The sequence below is a fragment of the Protopterus annectens genome, chromosome 7.part0 (assembly GCF_019279795.1).
Source record: "Protopterus annectens isolate FY-2018-M chromosome 7.part0, PAN1.0, whole genome shotgun sequence".
In the NCBI taxonomy this organism is placed as follows: Eukaryota; Metazoa; Chordata; order Ceratodontiformes; family Protopteridae; genus Protopterus; species Protopterus annectens.
In genome coordinates this window covers 446186412-446213913 of record NC_056739.1, presented here as the reverse complement: position 1 = coordinate 446213913, position 27502 = coordinate 446186412, and the positions used below count along the sequence as shown (strand labels likewise).

The 27502-nt window shown below is 38.8% G+C and overlaps 1 protein-coding gene across 1 annotated transcript in view; it reads left to right on the top strand.

The window, feature by feature from the left end:
- The window catches only part of LOC122806524 (phospholipid scramblase 1-like), a 194500-nt gene that overhangs the window by 11861 nt on the left and 155137 nt on the right, over positions 1 to 27502 (top strand). The window contains exons 2-3 of the mRNA XM_044077025.1: positions 1827 to 2146; positions 15280 to 15322. Coding sequence (XP_043932960.1) covers positions 1827 to 2146; positions 15280 to 15322 — 363 coding nt within the window. The remainder of the gene's footprint in view (positions 1 to 1826; positions 2147 to 15279; positions 15323 to 27502) is intronic.

Below are 27502 nucleotides of genomic sequence, written 5' to 3'. Positions count from 1 at the left end.
TTTCCAGGAAAAGTGAACTTGTTATTTTTCTGCAAATTTTAAAATTAACCCTGTTGTCATTGTCTGTATGTCCATAATTATTATTTTTGGAATAAAAAAATAAAAATGATTTTTGTTCTTATTCATAGTATTGAACTGATACCTTATAAAAATCAGATAACATTATTACATTATTTTATTATTTTTATTACTATAAATTATACTAGCTAACTTTTTGGAATATCTCCGTTCTACTACTGACTTTTTACACTTTACATATAACTGTTCAGTTGATTTCATTAATTTTTTGGAAGTCACTATTTACAAAAATGTTTTATAATTGTTTTGAGTCTGCTATTTACTGCAAATTCCTATTCTGACTCCAATTTGGATTTTTGTACTTGCCATCCTTTTAATCAGAAGGTGGGTTTGGTTAAGGGACAAATGGTGAGGATGTCTCATATAACCTCCAGAGACCACTAAAAAATTGAGCATCTTGGTTGATATGTTCTTAATTTATGGTACCCCCAAACTTTGCTGAAAGATGTTAAGACCGTGGTTCTTACAAAGAGACAGGGAAGCTTAACCTTAATCTATTGAGGGGTGGTACTGCTTTAAATGGTCCTTTGACTACCCGTTGTTCAACCATTGTTAACCTGGATTCTTATTTTTATGACATTTATGATTCTAACTTTTTCTTACCATGCTCCCAAGATCAAAAAGATCTTTTTAAAGAACTGGGAAATGGTAGTAGGTTCTAATCCACGCTTGGTAAATAGATTGAGGTCTGACATCCATTTTGCATTTAAAAGAGGAAGAAACATCAAAATATGTTAGAGAACACTCCCTTCATGAAAAACAACAAAATGAAACCATTAAGGTGAGTAAGTATGCTGTCTGGGGTGAGTGCCCTTTTTGCTTTAGAGGGTACAGGGATAGAAATGTCTGTATATTACAAAATTCTTTGTAGGAGCAATTTTAAGTGTGACATAAAAGGGCTGGTATATGTGGTACTTGTGATTCATGTCATGTACTCTATGTTGGTAGGACCGAATGAGAACTTAGGAGATATATTTATTTGGGATACATGGCTAGGCTTAAAGAACCTGTGGTTGCTAGCCTAGTATACACCTATGAACCTATAATCGACACTTATACAGTACAAGGCTCAATGATATTGCAAAGTGTTTGCAGACACATTCTGTTATTTTTGATGGTTTCACTAGATTTAGATTTTGTATTATTGAAAAATTGTCTCTGCCTCAGAAGGAAAGCAATTGGAAATATTTGCTTGAATTTATTGAATTATTTTACTAAATTAAATTCAGTGCCACTGCACTGGTTGGAATAAATTGCGTGTTTATTAACAGTATTTTAAGATTAAGGACTGCCATTACTTGTCACTAAACTGTAACATACTTTTTTTTTTACATATTTTTTCTATTTTCATGATTATGAAGAATCTTTAACTATTTTAAATATGTTGCAATTTTTTTTTTAATTTTACTCTTTCAAATTATCAATTTTAATGTGCTTCAAAGCACTAAGATGCATGTGATCTTGATCACATGATTACCCGGTATTAAAAGTATGAGTGTATCCTGATTTATATTCATTCTGAAAACTCTATCTCACTTGCAATAGGCAAAACTGCTTAATAAATCACAATGTGTCTAGAGCACACTGGTTGCATCCTCACATTTTTTTTTTCATTTTGGTTGATGTTGCATGTGATTTGTGATGTTTTTTTTTGGTTTGTCACTAAATTAGTAAATGTGTATCATTGCTGAAAGAATAATTAATTCTATGGTACCTCAGATTAATTTTTTTTTTTTGTTAAAATTTAGGTTATCGTGGCCCACAAACCGAGAACCCAACTCTCCAGCAGGGTGATTATCCTTCAGCACCAAATGGTGTAGCACAACCTGGCTACCCTTCCCCACCTCCTGATCATATGCCTGTAGATACAAATAATCCACCACCTCAGGTTGGTTACAGTGCCCATGCTTCACCCCTCCCAACAGTTACAACTATACCACAATGCCCCCCTCCCCTTTCTGAGGGGTTTACTACTAAAAATCAAGAAGGACAGCAGCCACTGGAAGCAGATCTGCAGTTACAGCCAGCTGCAACTGATGTGCCACCAGGCCTTGAATATCTGGCAGAGGTACGTCTTGATTTATTTATTTATTTTGATGCACAGAATGCTTGGAAAGCAGAAACTAAAGGAAATCTAACTATGAAAACAGAGAAAGATTGGGTAAGGATCATAGACCTGTCAGGAGTGATTTCTCAGTGAAGGCTGCAGAAATGTTGCAGCTGTATTATCTGGCATTTATGGCATTCTACTCACTAGTTGGTGTATTTAAGAGGTACAGAACACCATGGAGGTCTACAGAGTGAGAATGTGTAAGACTTCTGTCAAATGGACTTTATATACAATGCTAGTCTTGTTTATTTTAGGAGGGTAGTAACTGCAAATGATATATAAAGAGACAAATACACCAATTTAATGGTATTTAGAAGACTTGAATTGCCAGCTCTTTAAATGACTTGTTTCAGGATTTACTATAGGTATGGAGAGATTTATGAAATTCGGGCATACAGGTATGCATCTGTTTTTGCTCTTCAGTACTTTAATCTTATTCCCATACTGTCTTCATTATATATTTTTGTTAATTAAATGTAGTCTCATTAGAAACTTGTTTATAGACACAGTAAATATGGCCACTAAAAAATGACAGCTGAAATAACGAAATTTAACTTTTTTCCTGTCTTCATCATATGCTAACTTTTTTATGTTTTCCGTCTGAAGTTTGTCTTACTTTCTTACCCTTTCCTCTCCTATATTTCCTCAAAAAGATAGAGGAAACTGCATCATAAGACATTGCCAGTCTGGCTTACCTCTCAACTGTACCTGATTTTTTCAGTGACATTGCTGATTCTGGCAAAAAGATTGCCTGTTCCCATCTAAAATTGGCGATTTTTGGGGAAAGCTGGAGATTTCCAGACAACAAATGATCAGCACAGTTGCAGATTCTTTACTTTTGAAAATGCATATTAGTTCATGTCAACTTTTGAAGTGAAAAAATGACAACAATTAAAGTTTTTCGAATTCAGGACCTTTGCCTCGGATTATTTATGGATTTATCTTTGATTGAAAAGAGCAAAAGCAGTGTCCCAGAAATGTGAGAGTGGTCCCCTCCTGTACAGGGTGGAAAAAACTATTTTAGTCTAACAAGTTTGGCAAAACTCTAAAGGAGGATTGGTTTAGAAAGTCAAGCTCTATTAAAAGAATTCCCGACTGGGTGGATGGTCGGGAATTGGTCTATTCCACTCTGTGTAGAGAAATTGGAATGTCCCCTGTATAAAACAATAAAATCAATGCAGTTTCAGTGTAGTAGAGAGGTGCTATTTTTTCATGGAGTGCTATATTCAGTCTCCTATGGGACATCCCAAGGAGCTCTTCTAAATGCTCACTTTATTACTCTCCAGTCTCAGGCCAGCTTTAGAATGTTGGTCTTCCTTAAAATGTCTTTCCACGGTGGTGAAAAGCAATGCACCTGTGGGAATTAAGAAGTGCTAAGTTTATTTAGTAGGTTATGTTTATATGGCTTTTAGTTTAGTTCAGAAAAGTATGTATCAATGCAGTCTCAGCAGAGCACATGAATGTTCTTTAAAATGGTTTATTCAGACTTGGTTATGCATCACCCGAAGAAGTCATTCAAGTACAGCAATGAGATGTTAGTTGTTTTCTCTGAGCAGCTTTAATCAGAGTTTGAAAAAATATAAAATAAAACAACTGTATTTGACCTAAAAATATCCTGCAGCTCAGGATGAAACCCTGAGAAATTAAAGGAGCTTTGTCTGAACCATAGCTAGTATTTATTGATTTATTTAATATTATGCATCAGTAGTCTGGCTCTTTTATTAGGTCTGTTTTTTTTCTGCTGGCTTGCACATCTCAGTTAATCCTGTGGGAGGTTTTTTTCTGTTAGGTTTATGAATTACACACATTTCTCTTACTTCATTGCTGAGTTATGGCTGTAAAAGTTCTTTTTGGTGAGTTCTCTCACCTTGTTAAAAAACAGAATAAATAAATAAGTAAATAAATAAATAAATGCACATCGCATATCTGAATGATGGCATTACAGTTGTCATGTTCCTTGTTGTTTGCAAGGCATTTGGAAACAGTTCTCTGTTGTGAAAGGCCAGGTGATCAGCTATTCTGGGTTTGAACCAAAGAAACATCAAACGAGGGAGGAATAATGAATTAAGGGATGGGCCACAGCACCATGAAAAATATGTAAAGAATGTGAAAAAGAAGCATGGCAATAGCACATGAAAACAGGGGTCTTAGCAAAGATGTTTGAAAAATAGCAACAGTAAAGCTTAAACCATGTATTTTCCCAAATACACCCCTTACCACTATTGCGTTTCTTAAGTCCCCTCTCTTTTTAAGCTATGCCGCTGCTGCTGCTGCAGTACATTTCACCTCCAGTTTTGAGGTTGATTTTGGAGATTCATGCTAAGTGGAATCACAGAGAACTTTTATGGTATTTTTGTTCTCCACTTTAATTCCAGCTGAGTTTTTTGCAGCAGATGTTGGTGCAGAGGGTGTATCTTAGTGCATGACCACGATAACTTCACCTTTGTAGACTGTAGCTACCTGACAAACTGTACTGTACTCATAAAATTCACATTAACTTTCCTAGCTGCTAATGTTAGAGTTGATACTTTAATTGTTCTTAATAGTTGATATATTTGACCCTGTTTGTTCATCAGGTGTTTACTTTATCCCAGGGCAACCATTAAGGTACTCTAACCCTAGGTGCACAGTCATTCATTTATCTGTTCATCCCTGCTGTGAAGACTTCATCAGTTAGAAGCAGCATCTTTTTGAGTGACTGAAAAAAAATCAATGATTGGGGTACACTATGTCCATAAAGGGGCATCATCTATCACTGTGTCCATAAAGTGACATTGTGCATCATTGTGGCTATAAAATGACATACTCATTCACTATGTCCATAAAGTGACATCATGCATAAAATATCATCAATCATTGTCTCCATAAAGTGACATGGTGCATCACTGCATCCATAAAGTACTGTCATCTATCACTGTGTCCATAAAGTATCATCATGTATCATTGTGTCCATAAAGTGCCATTGTCTATCACTGTGCCCATAAAATGACATTGTGCATTACTTCTGTCCATAAAGTGACATATTTTACTATTGTGTCCATAAAGTGACATGTTGCATCACAGTGTCCATAAACTACCATTGTCTTTCACTGTGTCCAAGAAGTGTCATGGTGTATCACTGTGTCCATAAAGTACCATCTTCTGTCAGTGTGTCCATAAAGTGACATGGTACATTACTGTGTACATAAAGTGACATTGTGCATAACTGTGTCCATAAAGTACAGTGAAGTAAAGTGACATCCTCTATCACTGTGTCTATAAAGTGACATAGACAAATGCAAAGACATTTCTTTAGCTTCTGATTCCCATGGATTTACAGTATCATAAATGCACATGCAACTATATGTATCACCATTCTGTTTATTATCAATCTCCTGTTAGCAAAAGAATTCAGGGTAGAGCTGTTAAGTTTTGAGCAGCTGTATTGAAAGATTTCAAACCAGCAAGCAACAGGTATATATTTTCAGGCAGGCCATCAGTGCAATAATAAAGTAAAAATGCCCATGACATCTTTACTCTCTCTCATTTTGTATTTTTTCACTCAGTTCTGTACTTATTAAAAGTTTTAGATCTTTTCCTGAACCAAGTCCACTGGCTTTTCTGCTATTTGAACTTAGCTATTCAAGACGTGTTCTCATTATCTTTCTGTTTCTAATCAGTTCATTGTCTTATCTTGTCTCCATGTTTATTTACACGGCCTTTTACGATAGCACCATTTAAGTTTCAGCCTCTCTAGAGAGCCACTGCGGTTGTTTTTCTTTTTTTTTCTGAAAAAAGTTTTTATTAGATTTTAACTAAACAAATTGATCATGACAATAATTGCATTTAGAAATTTGTGAGCATAAAAAAGACCAATAGGAACAAAAATAAACAAGAAAGTACAGTTGTGTATAATCTTACCGTAATGGTAGATGTCCCTGCCTTCACTGTTACAGTATTCTTAACTATATGGGATTCTCTGCCATGTAGTCTGATGTCTGGCCAGTCTTCCAAAGACTTATGAATTTAAAAGGTATGCCAAACATCACAATATGCACCCTGCGTAATGTAGGGCATAAAGGTGACGTTCAGGCTTACCAAAAACAGAACTGATTGCCCCAGGAAGAACACCAGTCCAAGGACCCCAAGAGCTGACATGTACATCCAGGAAAGAAAACAACTAGGGGGATGGAGGAGCAAATACTGCAGCAATGAAGGCAAGAACATCTACAGTTATGGTAAGATTTTACACAACTGAACTATTTCCTTAAATTCACTGCTGCAGTATTCTTAACTATATGAGAGAGTGCCAAAGCTCAAAAACCATGAAGAATGGAACTAACAAAACCAGCCCTAGCTCTAAAGATAAAATCCAACTTGTAGTGCTTGGTAAAGGTATGCACAGAAGTCCAGGTTCATAGGTTCATAAGTTGGTACGAAGCTATAGGCCCTAGGGCCTATACAAGCCTAGCCATAAAAATTCCCTGGCTATTTCTTCCTACAATATTTATTTCCCTGGACCCCTGTCTAGCAAGGTGACTGACATGATCCCTGGGGTAAATTTCCCATCTCCCATCCAATCGTCAAGGTTCCTTTTGAAGAGGGCCAAAGAGGCGCTCTGCTTGACATGTATAGGCAGTCTGTTCCGGAGTCTGGGGAGTCTCTGGGTCAGGAACTTATTCCTCCAGCATGTTTTGTTTATTGTGATGACAAGGTTTAGATCCCTGGAGCATGTGGCTCTGTGGGATTGGGGTTTCTTTAAGTGTAGCATGTCCAACAGCTCTGGGTTTGACATGGCCTTGTATGTCAAGCAGAGATTGCCTCTGAGTAGACGATATACAACAGAGTATAGCTGGAGCTTTTTAGACAGTCAGCATTGGGCATCTGCTTTAGGCCTGTGATTCTTTTAGTGAGGTATTTCTGCAGCCTTTTCAGTTGTTGCAGTTGTCTTGAGATGTACATACCAAATGGGGAGTTGTATTCTATAATGGGTCCAATGAGGGATGAGTACAGTGGGACAATGACCTCCTTTTTTCTGGATGAAAAGCCCTTAGTGATGAGGTGCACCACATAGAAGGATTTCCTGACTGTTGTGGCGATGTGGTTATCGAAGGTGAGACCACTGTCCACCTGTGTCCCTAAGTCTCTTATCACACTTTCAGTGTTTAGTGTACTGCCACCTATGTGGTAATTCATGGGTAAATGTTTTTTCCCAAAGGGGATAACTACATATTTCTTGGCATTGAGCTTGAGCCCATGGCTTTGGCACCAAGCATCTGTTTCTGTAAGGCCTTTTGTAGAATATCCACATCATTTGGGAATTCAATAATGGCTTCCAGTCATATGTGAACTTTATTAGCCAGAGTCCCTTAGTGTTGGCCTGTACTTCAGAGAAGTAGATGCCAAACAAGAGCGGTCCCAGGACTGAACCCTGAGGTACTTCACTTGTCACTTGTCTGGAGGTAGATTTGGAGTCGGCTACTTTTACAGTGTGGGTTCTGTCAGTAAGCCAGTTGGCAACCCATCGAGTGATGTAGGGATTAATGCCCAACTTAGTAAGTTTATCTATGATTCCAGAGTGAGGAATGGTGTCGAAGGCCTTGGCAAGGTCCAGATAGGCTGTGTGGACTGCCTTACCCTCGTTTACAGCTCTGGAGACTGATTTGAAGAAGTCAATCAGGTTCAGTAGAATAGATCGGCCCTTGACAAACCCAAACTGGGTGAGATCCATTGTTTGAAGGTTGCCAATGTCTTTGTTTATAAGTTCCATGATAATGCATTCCATGGCCTTGCAGATCAGGCTCTTCAGACTGATGGGGTGGTAGCTCCCAGGATCCAAAGTAGATCCCCCCTTGTGGAGTGGGATAACTGCAGCTGTGCACCACTCAGTGGGCACGAAACCTGAAGTGAGGCTATGATTAAACATGACACTTAGGTGAGGTGCCAGTTCATTTTGTAGTTCATCTAGTACACAGCCTGGGATGTCGTCAGGTCCCATTGATGCTGTATTCTTAGCTTTGGAGAGTGTGTTTTTTATCTGTGTGGCTGTTATCACCATAATTTGGTAATCTTTTGGTATTGAGATGGGCCCTTTAGGGAGTGAGAGGGGGAGTAAAGTTGGCACTGAATCGATCTGCCAGGATATTGGCAGTATCCTTGGGATCAGTATATTTAATGACATTCTGTTGTAGCTCAGAGCAGATCTGAGCATTGCCATTTAGATTCTTCACATAGCTATAGAATGCCTTGTGGCTATCTTTGGAATATTTGGCAATTTTATTTTCGTAACTAGCTTTGGAGGATTTTATGAGAGATCTCAGCTTCTTACTGAGGCTGGTAAGGGAGTTTTTTTGCATCCTGGGATTTTTCTCTTTTCTGCAACAGTTTATTTCTTTTGTTGTAAATTTTGTATATGGCAGGGGACCACCAGATCGGCGTCCTTTTTTTGGAGGAAAGCATCTTGGTTCTATTTGGGATGGCACAATTCATGCACGAGTGGATGTGCTCATACAGTGCCTTAGTGTAGGATTCAGCAGTTGAACTTTTAGTTCCTGTCTGCATGGCTGTCATGAAGTTTGTCACTTCTGACTTGTGTAGCATGACGTTGGCTTTGGAGACGTTTTTACAGAGGTTTCCTTACTGGGGGGATGATGCAGGTAGCTGCATCAAGAACAGAGTTAGTATCTAAGCCTTTGAAAAAAGCAGTAGAAGAAATCACAGCTCTAGTAGAATGAGCCTTAATTGAAAAAGGAAGGCTTTTGCCATGAAAAGTGTAACTAAAGGAAATAACCTTAGAAATCCAAGAAGAAACAGTCTTCTCGGATGCAGCAATCCCCAAAGATCTAGGATGAAAAGAAACAAATAACTGATCAGATTTTCTGATAGCCTTGGTCATATCCAAATAAATTCTAAGTTGCCTATGCATGCTCAAATTATGCAGCACCCTTTCAGTGTCAGTTTGTGGAGAGGGGGAAAAAGTAGGCAGATTAATAGACTGATTAAGAGATAGCTCATTAACCACCTTCAGCATAAAAGAAGAGTTAGTGTGCAAGGACACTCTGTCGTCATGAAAAATAAAAAAGCAGGACAAACCATAATGGCCTACAACTCAGACACCCATCTGGCAGAAGTAACTGCTAACAAAAGAACAGTATTCCAGAAACAGTGTTGCAAGGAAGCTGAAACAGCAGGCCAAAAGGGAGCCTGAGTCAACTTCTCCAAAACAAAATTAAGATCCCAGGGAGGAGGAACAAGCTTCCTGGGAAGCCTAATATTAAGGTTGCCTTTACGAAATTGTTTTACTTCAAATCTAGCAGCTAAAGGAAGAGAGAATGGCAGACAAGCAGAGATAGCTGATAGATGGCCTGAATAAAAGAACAGGCCAAACCAGTATTGAGCAACTCACACAAATAAGAGAGAACCAAAGGAGCATCCGCAGTAAGTGGGTCCAGGTTAAGAGAGAGACACAAAAAAGGAAGCCTCTTCCATTTGGATAAGTAGGTTTTCCTAGATGTAGGTTTCTTGTCCTCCTGTAGGACTTGTAGCACATCCTCAGAAAAGAAGGTGTCTGTTAGGAATTAAAATCCTATCACCCGCAGTGTCAGGTGAAGGGTGGACAGGTGGGTATGGATAAGAGACCCCTTGTCTTGTGTGATTAGATCCACCCTGTGAGGTAATTTGTGGTGAATGGCCCTAGCTAGATGCAGAAGAAGAGGGAACCAGTGCTGTCATGGCCAAAAGGGAGCACCAACAAGATTTTGGGAGTATCCTGTTGAATTTTGAACAGTACTTTTGGAATGAAAGGAAGGAGAAGGAAGGCATAAAGAAACATCCTTTTCCAAGAGAATGAGAGCATGGCCACCTTCCATACCAGAGGACCTGGGACTCTGGCACAAAACAGAGGAAGTTGTCTGCTCATAGGGGAGGCAAAAAGATCCACATAAGGAGTACTCCATTGGTAAATGATGTCCAGAAACCCATCCCTGTAAAGCATCCATTTGTGGGACTGAGTTAAGGACATGCTCAGAGTGTCTGCCACAATGTTCTGACTGGAAGGGATATAAACTGCCTGAAAAGTCACTTGACAACTGACAGCAAGATCCCATACCAGAAGTACCGACCAGCAAAGAAGAGAAGATCTCGTTCCTCCATCTGTTGATATATCACATCATCATGGTATTGTCTGTGAATACCTTGAAAGGCCATGGAGAAGAGAGAGACTGAAAGCCCTGAAGACCCAGCAGAAGAGCTCTCATCTCTTTGACATTGATGTGCTCTATCTGCTGACAAGGTAACCACACCTCCTGTACCTTTAGGGAGCCAAAAGTTGCCCCCATCCCATGTCTGAGGTGTCTATGAACAATTCCTGAGAGGGAAGAGGGGGATAAAAAGGGGAATAAAAAGAGATCTCTGGATTTAGAAACAACTTTTGAATCCACTAGAGAAGTTCCTGTCTGAGGCAAGGAAGAAGAGGAACTACAAATTCTAGAGGATGAGCATGTTGAAGCCACACTGACTTCAGAAACAACTGAAACTTTCTCATGTGATGTTTGAATAGAGGGAGCATTGGAATGGTGGCTGCCATGAAACCAAGAGCTCTCAGAAACTCCCTGCCAGTAATGGAAGCCAGAAGAAGAACAATGTGAAAGAAAGAAATGAGAGTTAAGGCCTTTGGAGGGGGCAGTAATGCAAGCACTGGCACCATCTGAATCCTGCAACCCAGAAAAACATGATCCTGAGAAGGAGTCAGAGAAGACTTTTTGAAATTTATACTGAACCCCAGGCTCTGAAGAAGGGATACGGCAAAATGAAGATTTTGCAAAAGGGTCTCTGGAGCGACATCTGAATCAACAGGTTGTTCAAGTAGGGAAATATTTGGATTCCTTGAAGTCTGTAAAATGCAATCAAAGGAGCAAGGCATTTGGTGAACACCCGTGGGGCAGTAGAAAGGCCAAAGGGCAAAGCAGAGAATTGAAAATGCCAGGAAACAACAGAGGAATGCAAAAACCTTCCTGAAAAGAGTACAGATTGGAAGATGGAGATAAACATCTTTGAGATTCAAAGACTCCATATAGGCCTGAGGGAGCAAGAGAGGAAACAGAGTCTGAAGGGACAACATCCAAAAGGAAAGCACTTTTAGAAAAGTGTTTAGCCGAGAGAGGTGTAGGATAGGTCTCTGAGAGCCCTCTTTTCTGGGCACTAGGAGCAGTCGGGAGTAGAACCCTTTCCCCCTTTTGGAAACAGGCACCTCTTGAATAGTACCCTGAGACAAGAAATCTTGAAGAATCGCTGGTAAAAAGTGAAGATGTTCCTGAGGAAACTGAGGAATGCCCATAAATGGAGGATGAAAGAAGCAATTGAGACGGCTTATCAGAGGTGATGGATACTACCGAAGGGTCAGCAGCAAGACATTTATATAAAAAAGAACAAAGCTCAGGAACCTAATATAAAACCTATCATGCTTCTTAGGAGCAGGGGGGAGAGAATCAGGAGTCTGAGAGATGTTGGAGAAAGCATCCAGTAAAGTAGCCAAGACAGGAGGATTAGCCACAGGTTTAGGAGAGTCCAACTGCAATAACTCATAGTACCTTTATGGATATCAGAGACCTGAGTACAATCCCACTTAAATATCCATCATCCTAGAGAGTGTGTCCCCAAAGGAAATTTCCTTCAAAGGAACATCAAGACTAATAGAGTCCTCCTCCTCTAACCCATAGTCCAAAGGAGAAGGAATTTAAGTAGAATAAGTTAGGGATTCATCAGCAGTATCCGACTCATCCTCAGAAGAATCCTGGTTTCTAGGCCTTTTAAGAGGAGAAGAGGACCAAGGAGGAGCAAGAAGTGAAACCTCATGAGGAGGCTAAGGACATTAAGGCAGAAAATAACCCCTGAGTAAAAGCTGCCACTCACTTTGTGGATCCCTTGAAGCAGAAGAAACATGTTTAATTTTTTGTTTCTTTTTTAAGGCAAAACATACTGAGAAGGCTAAAGTTCAGGATGACAGTCGAGAATTGAAGCAAGAACTTCTTACCCATCTAAAAACTGAGGAACTCCCCTTGGCCCCTCAGAAAAAAATCAATCATGGTTCCCTCTGAACATGTGAGATGGATGCCTGCAAAGCCTCTTCAGACATGCTGCCAGCTAGATCCTCCCTGGCATCCAACACAGTTGTGGCAAAGAAATCTGACAACACATCCAGGCATTTCTCTGGGTTTGTAACAACCTCAGAAGAAACATCTGGCAGAGGCTGGACAGTGGAAGATTTCAGTCGTACCTTTTTCACCTTCTTCTTCTCAAATGGTTGACCCTTTGGGCAGCAGATTCCTTCCATAGTATCTTTAGCAAATAGCCTAAGACACTGGTTCTTAAGGTACAAGGAAAGGGAAGAAAGTCTACTGCGAAGGGGGTTTTGGAACAAATGCCTGACAAACAGAACAAGACGTATGGTGATGAAAAGTGTCTAAGCAAAAAAGGCACTTATTGTGGTGATCCCTATGGGGAATATGTCTCCCACACTAGCATTTACCCTTCCTGGATGACATTAACCTCAAGGAATAAAAAAAAAAAAAAACAAGAAAAAAAACAAAATCCCCAATGGGACACATCTTGCAAAAACAACAAACAGGTGTAGGAAGTCCCAGGCGAATGAAAATGCATTCAAGTGACAGAAAATAGATGCAGGTAAACAGACTGATGGTGTAAATGATACGTTTAGACAGGCAGCAAAGCAGTTCTGTTTTTGGTAAGCTTGAATGTCACCTTTATGCCTTACGTTATACAGGGTGCATATGATAACATTCGGCATACCTTTTAAATTCACAAGTCTTTGGAAGATTGGCCGGATGTCAAGCTTCCGCAGCAGGGAATGCCATATAGTTAAGAATACTGAAGCAGTGAATGTAAGGACATTAGCTATATACAAGATTGTCTACTAGCAATGAAGAATCTCAAAAGATTCCTATACATTACAGTTGATATGAGTATAGCTATGTTTGTTAACCAAGTGGTTCCTTGAAATTTGTCCACGTATTATAGTAGGAGGTGATTCTAGTTGATCGTGATTTAATATAGCAATACCCCATGCCTGGGTGTGGGTAATGCTGAATTTACCCATGGTTGGTGTGGATTGGTCATGAGGGCGAAGCCCGAGTGGCCAAACAAAGACAACCGTGGGTAAATCCAGCATTACCCACACCCAGAAGTGGTTTATTGCTATTATACAATGACATTATTTAAGAAAAAAAATAATTACTTTTCTTAAATAATGGCATTGTATAATGCCTCCTTGCTGCTCTTCCGCAGCTGTCTGGTATTCTGCGGCAGTTCTGATGTACTGCACACGCGTATGCTTACGCAGTACATCAGAGCTGTGGGCAAAAGCAATGGAGAAAATAAGATCTCCGTTTGCTGTTTACAAACTGTCTCGCTATGTTAAAGGAGTTTAACATAGCGAGGCAGCTTTAAAAAAAGCAACAGAGAATCTCCTTTGCTTTTTATAAAGTTGTCTCGCTATGTTGAACCCATTTAACATAGCGAGACACCTTTAAAAAAAACAATGGAGATAGGAAGATCTCCGTTACTTTTTTTAAAGCTGTCTCGCTATGTTAAGCTCGTTTAACATAGCAAGACAGTGTGTAAAAAGCAACGGAGATCTTGCATTCTCCGTTGCTTTAAAAAAAAGAGTTATACTAATGGAAAAAGTCCTGGCGACAACGTGCACACTGACCAATCAGCGTGCACGTTTTAGAATATTAATGGGAGGTCGTTGTATAATGGTGATAATTTCATGACAAGCTCTGGTTGCAATATTTGTGGATTATTTGAAAGAGGATGTAGCTTTATTCTTCCAACTCTTGGTTATAACTTTCCTCACAACTGATAAATTGAACCATGAAAGAGGGTATTTCATTACTGTGGTTTTCTTGGTCTAATTTGCATATTTGCTTCAAGGAAAGGCTTGCTGTTTCTGTAATGACAGCTTTTGCTCAACACCATTGTTTTTCCTTGCTGTCTTCTTATCAGTCTGATGCTTTTTTTTTTAAACACTCCCCACGTTTTGTAACTCTACCCTTCTGGAAGTCAGCACTGTAACTTAATTGACTTGATTTATCAGAATGTTTGAAGACCACTTGTTCACAAAATAGATATTTAATTCCACATCTGAAATACTTTGTCCCTCCCCATGTAAGTACACTTGGTCTAACACTACGCCTCCCTACCTGTCTCTTTTGCTGTCTGTCTGTCTGTCTGACTCTCTCAACTACTAAGTCTCCATGAGATGCTGTCTCTAAGAAACTCAGACTGATTATGTTTCCTGCTATGTCTGCAGATAGGGTGTTCACTTCTAATCACATAGTGTACTGAAGCACCCAATAACATTAACCCTCTTTTTGCTATCCCAGGTATGCCTTCTCTAATTCTCTTGCTCTGTTTTTTCACATGAAAGGGTTCTACACACAACCTTTTTCAAAACTACACTGCCGTTCTGAGCACCCAATATAACCTATAGTGCTATACCTGATCTCTGATAATTTCTTATTAAATTGCTTTGAGTTACTCCCCTTTGCAAAAAACTACTGTTCCATACCTTATATGCACTGCATTTCATTGATGGCATGTTTGATTCTTCTTACATGTGCAAACAAATAATACAAAACACTTTTTTGATGGATAAATATAACCAAATAATGTATAAAAAATAAGATCATATTTTATTTAATTTTTTTTAATTAGGTAGATGAATTGGCATTTAAGTATATTAAATGTAAAAGACACATAATATGTTATTGGGCAGTGTAAATGTGTCCTATAAAAGTTCATTTTGGTATTTTAAAGTCAGATATACAAGTTGCTTTGTTCTGTTTCACAGCCCTCATGATTTTTTTTTTCTCAAATGCTTATTTGTTGAGTTGGAATTTTATCTTCCTAAGCAGTGCATACTTCATATTAAGAGCCTACTATGACTTAACTAGTTTATTAAACTGCCTCTAAAGATAACCAAAAAACAGTTAATAGATGGAACACTTTTGATTTCCAAGTAGTGCTGAACATTTAAAAAATATTCAGCAGTATATGTTAAATTAATTATTTTTCTACTATTGTCTTTTTTGTAGCTCGATCACATTTTTGTACTTCAAATGGCTGAACCTGCTGAAGGTGAGTAAAAAAAGTTAAATGTAGAATTACAGATGAGTTGATTTTGTATCAAAATTCTGCATTTAAAGGAAAACCATAAATTACAGGAAAAACAAAATTAAGGCAGTTGCCAAGTTATGCTTTTCAGATCTGAAGTGGTTACATTGAAGTATAGCTTTTTAAATGATTTGCACTTCCAGTGTCACTAAGAAACTGGCAACAGTTTTGCCATGCTCAAGCTAGTGATGATAAAATGGATAGCCAATATTTAGGTGTAGGAAGGCTGACAGTTCTAAAAGTCAAATGAACATGTGGTGCAGTTGTTTAGCACAGCCTTCATTAAAAAAACTTAATGCAGCAACAACTGCACTTATTATTTAAAAGTGTCTACTAAATAATTAATTTGTTGCTTAATGCTTATTTAAAATCCTTGGTTAATGGCAGGGCACACATATTTGTTGCACACATAGTTGCTGCATAAGGCAGGCATATGAAACATTTTTTGGTAAAAAATGTACTGAATTACTCACATCAAATAAAATGTATTTGTTATCATTTGCTTATTTTTCCTTTTGAGATTTATAACTCTCCCTTTTGAAATGTCAGCACTCATAATATCGAGTGCCAGCAAACCGAAAAAAAGGCTGAAAACTCAGGAGAAGAGTAAATCGTGACTATTGCTCTCTCCTTTAAACTTCATTTTTGCATGGAGGCAAGCACGCCTGCACCCCCTGATGTAGAGGGTAAGCCCCTCCTGACTTTATATATACCAACTCTGAGATCTCCAAACCTTGGAATAAAGGGAATATTCCAGAAAATGGCCATTTCAAACCTGGTTTATGTAAGTTCATTGTTTTTGGCCTTTCAGTCTCCTTATTTTGAGACTTGCTCAGAGGTTCTTAGAAGGTCCTAACATTTCAAATGGTTACCGATTTATAACTTTTTAAAAATAATTTTTGTTCCATTTTCCATTTCCATATCCGTTAACTCCTGTCTGTTGTTGGCCCATTCATTCCTTCCTTCACCTGGCATTGTTGGAGTATACTGGATAACAGAGATAAGTAAGAGTTTGGAACTGTGGCTATCACCCATGTGGGTTAGGAGAAACTCTGAGTGCATATAACTATCTCCCCCTTTTTGCTGCTGACTGTGATCCAGCACCCTGTTATGCCTAATCTGAAGCCATTGTGTACTTCCGCACACACAGAGAGTGCTCAGCTCTTCCCCTTAGCCCTTGTCCATCTGATTACATTGTAAGGCCTTCCAATATGGGCAGTGACTTTTGCCAACTTCTACATCACAGGATAAGAAAGCCAGCCTTGTCTTCTCACTTCCATCACTTACAGGCCTGTCCCTCCTTAGACTGGGACACTTGTCAATCCTAGCTTGCTGTTTAATTAATTAATTAATTTATTTATTTATTTGTTTGTTTATTTGTTCATTCATTCATTCTTTGTTGACTGGCTTAGACCTATTAGACTAGTGGCTTCTTTTCAGGGGAGACCTGAGGTGTTATTTATACTTCTAGAGCAAATTTGGCCATAGCATCAGGGAACTTCCTCTACTCTTTTTGATAGGTGCTGTGGGATCGTTTACTTCTACCTGAGCTACCATCAGCTCAAGCATGCAGTACCTCTGTTCTAACTGTGTGCATGCTAGCTATTATCTTACCTTCAGTGCTGGCTGTTATTATTTATTTATTTTACATTTGTTAACTGGGGGTGTCTGACTGAGCCGAAAAGGTCCTTTTTCAGCAGAGGTCCGAGGAGAAAAGCTCCATATAGAAAAATTACAGATACATGTAGATATTTAGACATGATCAGTATACACACAAATTACAATAGACATGTTTTTCAGTGGTATGCAGAACATCAACAGTTACAGTGGCGAGAACAAACAAGAAAATATTAATTTAAAAATAAAGGTAATTAATAGATTTGTGGTGTACAACTGAAATTTGCAACACAGGTAGAATACATACATAGTACACAGGTACAGTACATACATTTAGCCAGTGTTTGTGAGTAAGAGTGAAAACTATTATCAAGTACTCTAGGTTTATTATGTGTACCTTATCTGCTTTCACTAGCCTGGGGAGCAGTCATGGCACTGCCAACTCTGCTTGAGATGTTACCTAATGAGATTTTTAAATGAGGCTTTGGACGATGTGTTTTGTATGCTAGTGGGGAGAGAATTCCATTTTTTAGCCACTGAACTACTATATAATTTGTCTCCAAAGCTATTGTAGCTGTTGGTGACTTCTAGTAGTAGTTTGCTTGATGACCTAAGAGTCCTTTTGGCTGAGTGATGTTGTACTATATTTTTGAGGGCAGGACACTTATTGGGGAGGTAATAGACAAAATGACAGAGGCAGAGCTGATTGTAGGTTAGGAGGTTGGGCAGTTCAAGCCAGTGGAGCTGTCTCAAAGCAGTACAGTGATGATTTCTATATGAGCAATTTGCAGCAAAGTGGGCAATTCTGTTATAGCAGGCTTCCATTTTGCTTAGTTCAGTTTTGTTGAGATTAGTCAGAATGGGAGATGAATAGTGTAGGGTGGATAGAAGTTGGGAGCGAGCAATGGCTGATCTTGTGTTGTTGGCAAGAAATGGTTTGATACGGTAGAGTGACCCCAGTTTGGCATGTACTTTTTTAATAGTTAAGTTAAGATGACTATCAAATTTTAGGTGGGAGTCTATGGTTATTCCCAATAGCTTAGCCTGTGCCACTGGAGCAATTGGAGTAGCATTTGTGGAGTAAATAATGAATTGACTGTTATCAGTGTTTTTGTTAGGACTGGTTATAACCATAAACTGAGTTTTCTTTGGATTGAGGATAAGTTGGGCTTTGGTATGGTAGTTTTCAATGTCAATAATGCTAGTTGAGTTGTTTGCAGGAGGGTGGGAATATTTTGTGCAGCACAGATTAAGGTAGTATCATCTGCATACCGAATGATAGATGCATGCTGTGTGGAGGTATGGAGGTCATTTGTGAAGATTGTGAATAGTAGTGGCCCTAAGTTAAGTAGCTTTGGAACCAGGTAAGAGTGGAAATTGATAGGTGATATTGGTTTAGTTTGTTTAGCAGGATTTGGTGCGAGACTGTGTCAAATGCTTTGGACATATCCAAAAAAAGAGTTGACACCTGCAGGCCTTCGTTTTTGAGATGGTGTACTGTGTCTGTGAAGCAGAGGAGGGCTGTAGTGGTACTATGGGCAGATCTGAAACCATGTTGAGTAGGTGACAGGATGTTGCTGTCTAGGAGATATTTTAGCACCTGGGTATGGATGCATTTTTCTAGGGTTTTGACCGGGGGGGGGAGTATAGCAATGGGACCACCAAGACAAGAGTAATGGGCAGCAAAAAGTAAGTGTTACTTTACAAGTGTAAACACTTTAACAAATTTCTGAGGTCTAATGGCTTACCGGCAAGCAGACTTCATTTGCTGAAGAGCACTTGTGTCCTGGTGGGAAACTTGTACTTTAAAGATGGCTCCATGCTCAGCAGGATTCTAATATAGACTTAGTATTGGGGGAAGGGGATAGCACAAGGGGTGTAAACCAGGTGGAATGCAAAGAAACCAGCCAAACCAGAGAAGCAAATCAGTGGAAATCTATCAGTGAAGGCCTCAGAGGGGGTGAGTAATAATTCAACCTCTACCTGTAAAGTGAAGGGGAGAAGTGACTGCAAAGTTTATTAAGGTTGGGAGTGTGTCTTCACATTGACTTGCTACAATTTATGCACAGATTAGAGTAGGGAGATACATCAGCAATGAAGGGGAATGTATAGAGATGCAAATAAACAGGTGGGCCTCAAGTGATACAAACTAAGGCAGACAGCACTCAGAGGGCTGCTTGATCTTTAATTTAATCACAGAGATCTGAATTAAATGTATACTGTGTATTGGACAGTTAGGATTACTGCACTAGCTGGGGGTGGGGGGGACACAAGGCTACAACAGTCAGTTTTATTAGCACGCTGAGAACTACTAAGAAACACTGCTAATGTTATAGCTTCACTCTAATAACACATACAAGTAGAATGCCTGGGTAGACTGATCCTGCTCTTGAGGCTCAAATTGTATATCCTTGTTTAGTTTTGCAGTACTGATTCCTTCTTAGACTGTATGTTAGTGTAACATTGTTGTTATAACATAGTATGTTAGTATAAAATTTTGTAATTAAAGTAGCAATGTGCTTTCAGTAGTTCTCAACAGAATTTTTTTTAATTGTTGGAGTAGTGATTTTCATCCAGACATTTCCAGTTTGGTGGTTGATTTCTGTATTAATTTCCTCATTGATTTTATACTTTACATTTTTGCAAAGTGAAGCTGCCACCTAATTTGAAATGATAGGTTTGACTCCAAATGCAGTACTGACATTTAAAAGCCAATATTGGACTATGGAGGGATCAGGATGATGGATAGCCAATAGCAACCCAACACTTTGCAGCCAGAGCAGTTGCCCCTTTTGCCCTGCCCTATCTATGTTACTGAACACATACATATTAGAACAGTGCTCTAACCCCTGAGCTACAGTGCCAAAACATGCACCGCCCCAATTGCTTTAGACTATTTAAACAGTCAGCAGAGCAGAGACCTTGCACTTACATAGGTTCATAGGTTCATAGGTTCATAGGATGATACTAGGCCCTTATAAGCCTAGACAAGAATTTTGCCCATGTTCCCACAAAGTAAGTACCTGTTTTCCCTGTTCAGCAGAGAGACAGGTGGGATCCCAATGGTGTATTTTCTGCTTCCCATCCAGTCATCCAGAGTCCCCTTAAAAAGGTCTAGAGAGGTTCTCTGCTTCATATGGAGAGGGAGTCCATTCCACAGATAGGGTATCTTGCCAACAAGTTCTATTAATGTCACAGACCATGCTAAGGCCTTGCATGTGGGTTGATTTACAGATATGCAGCAACTCCATCAAGGATGAATTTACAAATCATTTAGTGAACTGCCCCCCCCCCCCCCAATAATTTAGCAGGTACATTTAATTCCAAAGCCCATTAAATGCTAGGAACATTAATTGCCAGAAACTGTGATAATAGCACTGCCTTCGTAAATATGAACATTATTAAACATGTTGATAAGTGTTTCTTCATACCTCTCAACTGTCCCTGATTTTGACTCAAATTTTAACTCTGTCCCTCTTAATCCCTCCTAAAACTAATGACTTCTGGAGGAAAGGTGGTGAATTACACTTAATGAATAATGACAATAATTAAGAGTTACAAACTTCTTTTACTTCAGAAAATGTGTATTAATTCATATGCTCTGATTCTGTCAATGTTTCAAGTTAATAGCGCTAATATTTTAAAAGTGTCCCTGATTTTTTCTTGACTTGTCCCTGATTCTGTTGAAATGTGTCCCCAACTGGTTGAGAGGTCTGGTTTCTTTACAGTTTATAAGTTTGCAGTTAGGTGACTTAAACTGGCAACATAGTCAACATATTAAACAACCATGCTATTTAAACCTCTCATATATTTAGAATGAACTATTAATAGCAGGGAAACTACTCAACCATACGTAACAAAACATTGTAGTTACTCCCTTATCCTTGTGAACGTGGACAGTTTCTCCTTTTCTCACACCAATTGTACAATTTTTTTGTCACTGAAAAGTTCATGGATAAAGCTTTAACCCATATCTTGAATGAAGAGACCAGGCACAAAATAAATCACTTGAAAAATGACTCACCCTGGCTTTCCTTATCACATACTGAAGCACTTCAGTAAACTTCATTCATAAATTAATTTAAAATTATCAAGGTTTGTGTGGAAATCAAGATAAGAATTGTAGAAATTATGGAAAAATTGCAGATACAATTTTTCAGTGGCCTTCTTAAAGATGAATCCAATAATCAGTCATGAGCAAATCCAGCATTACTCTCACCATTACATGGTCTATTGTTTTGATACAGTCTAGAACAATTAATACTACAAAAATGATAATTGCCTACATATTTTAGCTATTTCATTTTTTTTATTACTAGTATAGTAGTTTTCCACAAGAAAAAGTAGCCCACACACTATAATGTAATTGAAATAGTACTCTGGGAAAACATTTTATCTGAGAACTATTTGATAGCAGAAGATCTGTAGTTATCTTTTAAAATAGTTTACAATGTTCATGAGTGCCATCTTGCAAGCATCTCTATACAGAATAAATACTTACAATGAAATGTTTAATAATATATTTGCTCATATGGAATGAATTGACAAAAATGTAATAGTTTTGTATTATAAAAATCATCCACTCAAAGAATATGGAAGTAAGATGTTAATGTTCAAATTTGGCATGCCATACTAGGGTGGCAGTAAGTCATATTGTAAGTGTTATATGATTTCCTCCCACCCTAGATAGAGCACACATACCTCTTATAATTTTATAAAATGTTCTATGTGTTTTATTGTTGGTCCATGTAGCTGGGCATAAGCATAAGCTTATGTAATTGAGTAGAAGTTATCTGCAGCACTCACCATCCGACTAAAGGGAAAGCCACCTAATTTGTTTTAATACAAAATAATAAAATAAATATAAGTTGTTTCTTGTTCATTTGCAACTGAAAACTAAGCTTGACAGCCTTACTTTTGTACAGACACCAGGACACACTATTTATCTGAGGTGTGACACTGGCAATCTTTGACTGATAAGAGATACTAACATGCCTAAACTATAGCACTCTAGCTCTTGACAGCCACTATCCACTAGTTTATCTAATAGTACTACCCTAACTAACTCTATACCATACTCTATTACATACAATAACCCCTGCAGATATCTTGCCCTCCTCCAGTTGTATCACTCATAATCTCAGTCACCCGCAATTATCCTACACAATTAAGCCTTTGACCCAACAACTTCTATACCGCTCTTCAACAAAACAATCACCTATCAGCCAAGAAAAAACAGTTTCTCCCCCCTATCCACATAAACATGCACTAACCTTTCAGACCCCTCACTATAATTCCTACAATTTGCAACATGCTACTAATAAATAGTGTACTTCTGCTTCTAATTACTGCCGCCCAACTAACAAATTACATCCGTCTCCATTGCCCAGAAAGAACATACCACATAACTGCAACTAATAATAATCATCTTTTTACCCAGAATGCCACCCTAAAAATATCCCCAGCTCTCCTAAACACTACCCACTTTGACCAGCTTAAATATAGAATTCCACCCACAAAAAAGTCCATTGAGAAATATCTCTTTAATGCTACACAAACAGTTTACCAAATGATTGCACATAATGATAGATATAGCCACCAAGCTGAAACTAAGTGGAGACATCCACCCAAACCCAATCCCAACCGTAAATCTCTCTGCCCACCCCCATATACATGACATAATCAGCCTACCACAAAAAGGGTCTAGCCTACTGTTTCTAAACATCAACCTTAGACATGTTATCAATAAGATTACAGATCTACATATCAGCAATAATGACATTTCCCCAGCAGGTTATAACATAATTCGGCTGAAACAAAAGAAAAGAATGGTGGAGGTGTTGCCATATTATATAAAGACAACCTCACTCTAAAACCAGTACCGATTATAATCCCAAAAGTAGGAAATGCAGAAATAATATTGACCAAGCTTCAAATTAATGACAACAAACACATAATTATTGTAGCAATATACATCCCACCAGGCAATAATATAGCCACAAAAGAACATATACTATATCACATTTCTAACGCCACCACCCAAGAAACTATCATCATGGGAGATCTTAATATAGATTGGTTAACCTCCAACTCAGAAACCCACACTAATCACATCAGTCTATATGGATTCAAGCAACTTTTCCAATATGCGACCAGAATAGATAAGAAAACTAACAGGCAGTCTGTACTAGACTGGACTCTTAACCAACAAACCCTTCCTGTACCACAGTTTTGGCTGTCTACCACACAGTATCAGTGATCATCTACCAACCTATCTCCTCAGACACCAAATTAACCCTCTCAGGAAATCTACTTATCACTAAATCCGCAACAAAAAACCTAAATCCACAAGATCTAATAAAAGCACTAACACTATGTAACTGGACCCCCCTAAAAAGCCTTAACCTAGATGAGGGCATACAGTACTTTAACAATACCTTCCTTAATATTCTTAACAGTATAGCACCAGCCAGAACAGTATGCACTAAAGACTTCCACCCACCTTGACTAACTACATCAACCATACAGCTTCTTAAACTAAGGGACCAAAAATGGAAATCATGGCTAACAAGCAAAACCCAGACAGACCGAACCACATACCAACAAATTAGGAATAAGGCAAAACAAGTCAGACTTGACTAGAAAATTATTTTACCACACTACAGAATAAGCATGACAGAAAGTTTTCAAAAATTTTGGAGAACCATAAAAAATATTCTCAATCTTGGTAAAACCACAACCCCACCCAACCTAAAAGACAAGCTAGGCACAACAGCTGAAGAATTCAACCAGTACTTTACAGAAAGTATACTATTGCTAACAAAAAAACAGTACCCCCTAAACAATAACCCCTCTAACCAAACCCCAACACGAACTAAATCAACCAGCAATAATAATCACTCTTTCTCACTACAACCCATTCCCACAAGCACCATAGAGAAATTACTAACCAAACTCAAGCCCACCACATTAGCAGACAATAGCTTACCAGCCAAATTCCTAAGAATGTCAGCCAAAATAATATCCTATCCAATCTCAATACTCATTAACCAAGCTAGCTCAGAACAGTACATCCCATCTATTTGGAAAACTGCACACATTCTACCCCTACAAAAGGTGGTAATTCAACTTAACTATCAAACTATAGACCAATTGCAATCCTCCCCTCACCTTCTAAGCTATTAGAACATTGTATACATTCCCAACTTCTACAGTATCTCACAAACAATAATCTACTTGCTATATCCCAACACGGATTTAGGCCCAGTCATAGCACCACAACTGCCCTACTCCATTTTACCAACACCATCAACAAACTCAGAAATGATGGAAATACAGTGTCATCAGTCTTCCTAGACATGTCAAAAGCCTTTGACACTGTCTCCCACCATAAACTCCTGGATGTTCTAGTCAACCTTGGCATTAGCCCTTCTACACTGGCATAGTCAAGCTACTTAACAAACCACCAGCAAGCAGTTAGATGACAAGATGAATTTTCCCCCCTACTCTCTGTCACACTAGGTGTCCCACAGGGTTCTATACTTGGACCTTTACTCTTCAATACATTCACCAGTGATCTAAACACTGCCACATCCAAAGCCTCTATCATCCAATATGCTGATGATACCAGACTCATATGTGCAGCCACAACCATACAACAGCTCTAAGACACAACACAAAAGTCCTTCAATGAAATTGAAGCCTGGCTAGCCAATGCCCAGCTAATATTGAATCCAAATAAAACAAAACTGATGATTTTTCTACCCCATGGCACCCAACCATCTAGTCCCCCCTTCCTGCCTTCCATATCTCCTCCAACAATAATGCAATCATCATACCCAACTCACAGGTAAACTACTTGTCATAACTATTGATAGCAGGCTGAGCTTTGACCTCCACATAGCACAAACTATCAAAAAAACACACAAAAAGATGGAAATGCTGTACAGGAACAAATGATTCCTTACAGCACCAGCCAGAGTGACTATTGCTAGAACTCACTTACTGTCAATACTCCTTTACAGCTCCCCCATACTAACAAATCTAAAAAATCCTGATTTAAGCAAATTAGAAACATGCTATAATAAAATAGTAAAATTTGCAACTGTCTCCAAATACAGAACTCACTATTGTCATGCTTTAAAAAGCTGTCCTGGCTAGAATTTCCTCATCTATTAACCTATAATCAACTAACATTTGCCCATAAACTCTTGCACCAGTCAGAAAAAATTCCAGCCCAGTCACAAATTATACAACCCTACTCCAATAGTCAACCCCTTTGCTCTGCTAATCAAGCACTCCTAAAAATTACCAAAACCAATAGTTCAACTGGTGACTTTCTTTACTCCTCGTACATTGCTAAAGCCTGGTAATCCCTTCCTCCTGACATTAAAAACACCTCTAATCACAACAGTTTAAAAAAACTTCTCAAAACCCATTTAGTTACAAAATGGTTATCCCCATGCAACAGATGAGGCTAAGTATCCTCCCATCCTGTTCGTCCCATTCAACTTTACCCAGCATATTAGTAGTACCACTATTAAATCACCAGTATTTCTTCCTCTTTCCATCATGCTCAGATAAATAATTAGTTTACTAAGAAAGTTCTCCCTGAAATGTTTCTCAATGTCTAACTGCTATTTTTCTACTGAATTACTGCAATTGTAACTTGTGATTCAAAGTATTTGTATTTACTATTTTGGAGACTATACCTGCAACATACTGTGCTTAAATTGCTACTGTTTTTATTGTATATTTCTTAATATAACTATGTATGCATTGTTTTATTACCATTGTTCTGTGTGGAGCTTTTCTCCCTGGGCCTCTGCTGAAAATTTGTTTTCCACCCAGTCAGACTTTCCCGGTAACCAAATATAAAATAAAATAAATAAATAAATAAAAGTAAGACACATTTAAATGCCATTGATTAAGAGCCATTGATTTACTAATGGCTCTGCAGTTGGAATAAGTGACCTAACTTAATTACTCTGTCCCTCTTAGTAGCCTAGTGGTATAACAGATGATGAGACACATGCAGGAAAGAAAGGCAAACAGAAATAAGTTCAAACATAAAACAAATGGAATAATTATTATTAAATTATGTTTTCTCTGTATGTGGTGTGTTTAGTGTTAGATTAGAGGAAAGGAAAATCACTTTTTGGGAAGAAAAACTTGACATTTGGATGGAATTCTTTAATCTCTTCACCCATGCTTCATTTCTACATCTTCTTTCATGTCATTAGCAAAGAGACTGAATCTGTTTTGCTTTCCTCCAGAGTTGTCTAAAAGTTCATAGGTTCATAGGTTCATACTAGGCTATCTGCCCTAGGGCATTTATAAGCCTAGCCAGAGTGTGTTTGGCTTTCGCCACCCATTTTAAATTAATTTTGCTATGCGTTTTTTGAGGTTAGTATACTGTGCCTCTGTCTAACAGTGACACAGAAGTGATAGCCGGGGTAAACCTACGATCTCCCATCCACTCATCAAGATTCCTCTTGAAGAGAGTCAATGTGGGACTCTGCCTAACCTGGACTGGGATTTTATTCCAGAGTGAAGGGAGCCTCTGGTTATGAATCTGTCCCTCCAGCATGTCCTATTTATTTCAGTGCTGAGGTTCAAGTCTCGAGCTGTAGCTCGATGGGATTTGGATTTTCTGAGGTGCAGCATGTCCATTAATTCTGGGTTGGACATGGCTTTATACGTCAGGCACAGATCGCCTCTGAGCAGGCGGTATGCCACTGAGTAGATCTGGAGTTTCTTTAACCGGGCAGCATATGGCATCTGTTTGAGCCCTTTGATCCTCTTGGTGAGGTACTTTTGGGGTCTTTCCAGTTGCTGCAGGTGTCTGGTAAGGTACATCCCAAAAGGGGCATTGTACTCAATTATGGGCCTGATGAGGGATGAGTAAAGAGGTACGATGACCTCCCCTGATCTAGATGTGAATCCCTTCATGATTAGGTGGGCTATATAAAATGTTTTTCTAACCACTTTGGCCACGTGGTTGTCAAATGAGAGATTGCTATCAACTTGGGTCCCCAGGTCCCTAATGACTTCTTCTGTACTTAATGGATTACCACCTATGTGGTAATTTGTGGGCACTTTGTTTTTGCCAAAGGGGATGACTATACACTTTTTGGCGTTTAGCTTGAGGCCATGGCTCTGGCACCAGTTGTCTGTTTCTATGAGGCCCTTTTGGAGGATGCTTGTGTCGGCTGGAGAGTTGATTATGGCACCCAGTTTGCAGTCATCTGCGAACTTGGTCAGCCACAGTCCTTCTGTGTTGGCCTGTACCGCCGAGAAATATATACCGAACAAGAGAGGTCCCAGGACTGAGCCTTGTGGGACGCCACTTGTAACTGGTTTGGAGTCTGACATGGCTCCAGCAATTCTAACCATGTGGGTTCTGTCCTTGAGCCAGTTTGCAACCCATCTAGTGACATAGGGGTTTATATTTAAGCTGGTGAGCTTATCTATAATGCCCGAGTGGGGTATTGTATCGAAGGCTTTGTGAGGTCCAGGTAGGCTGTG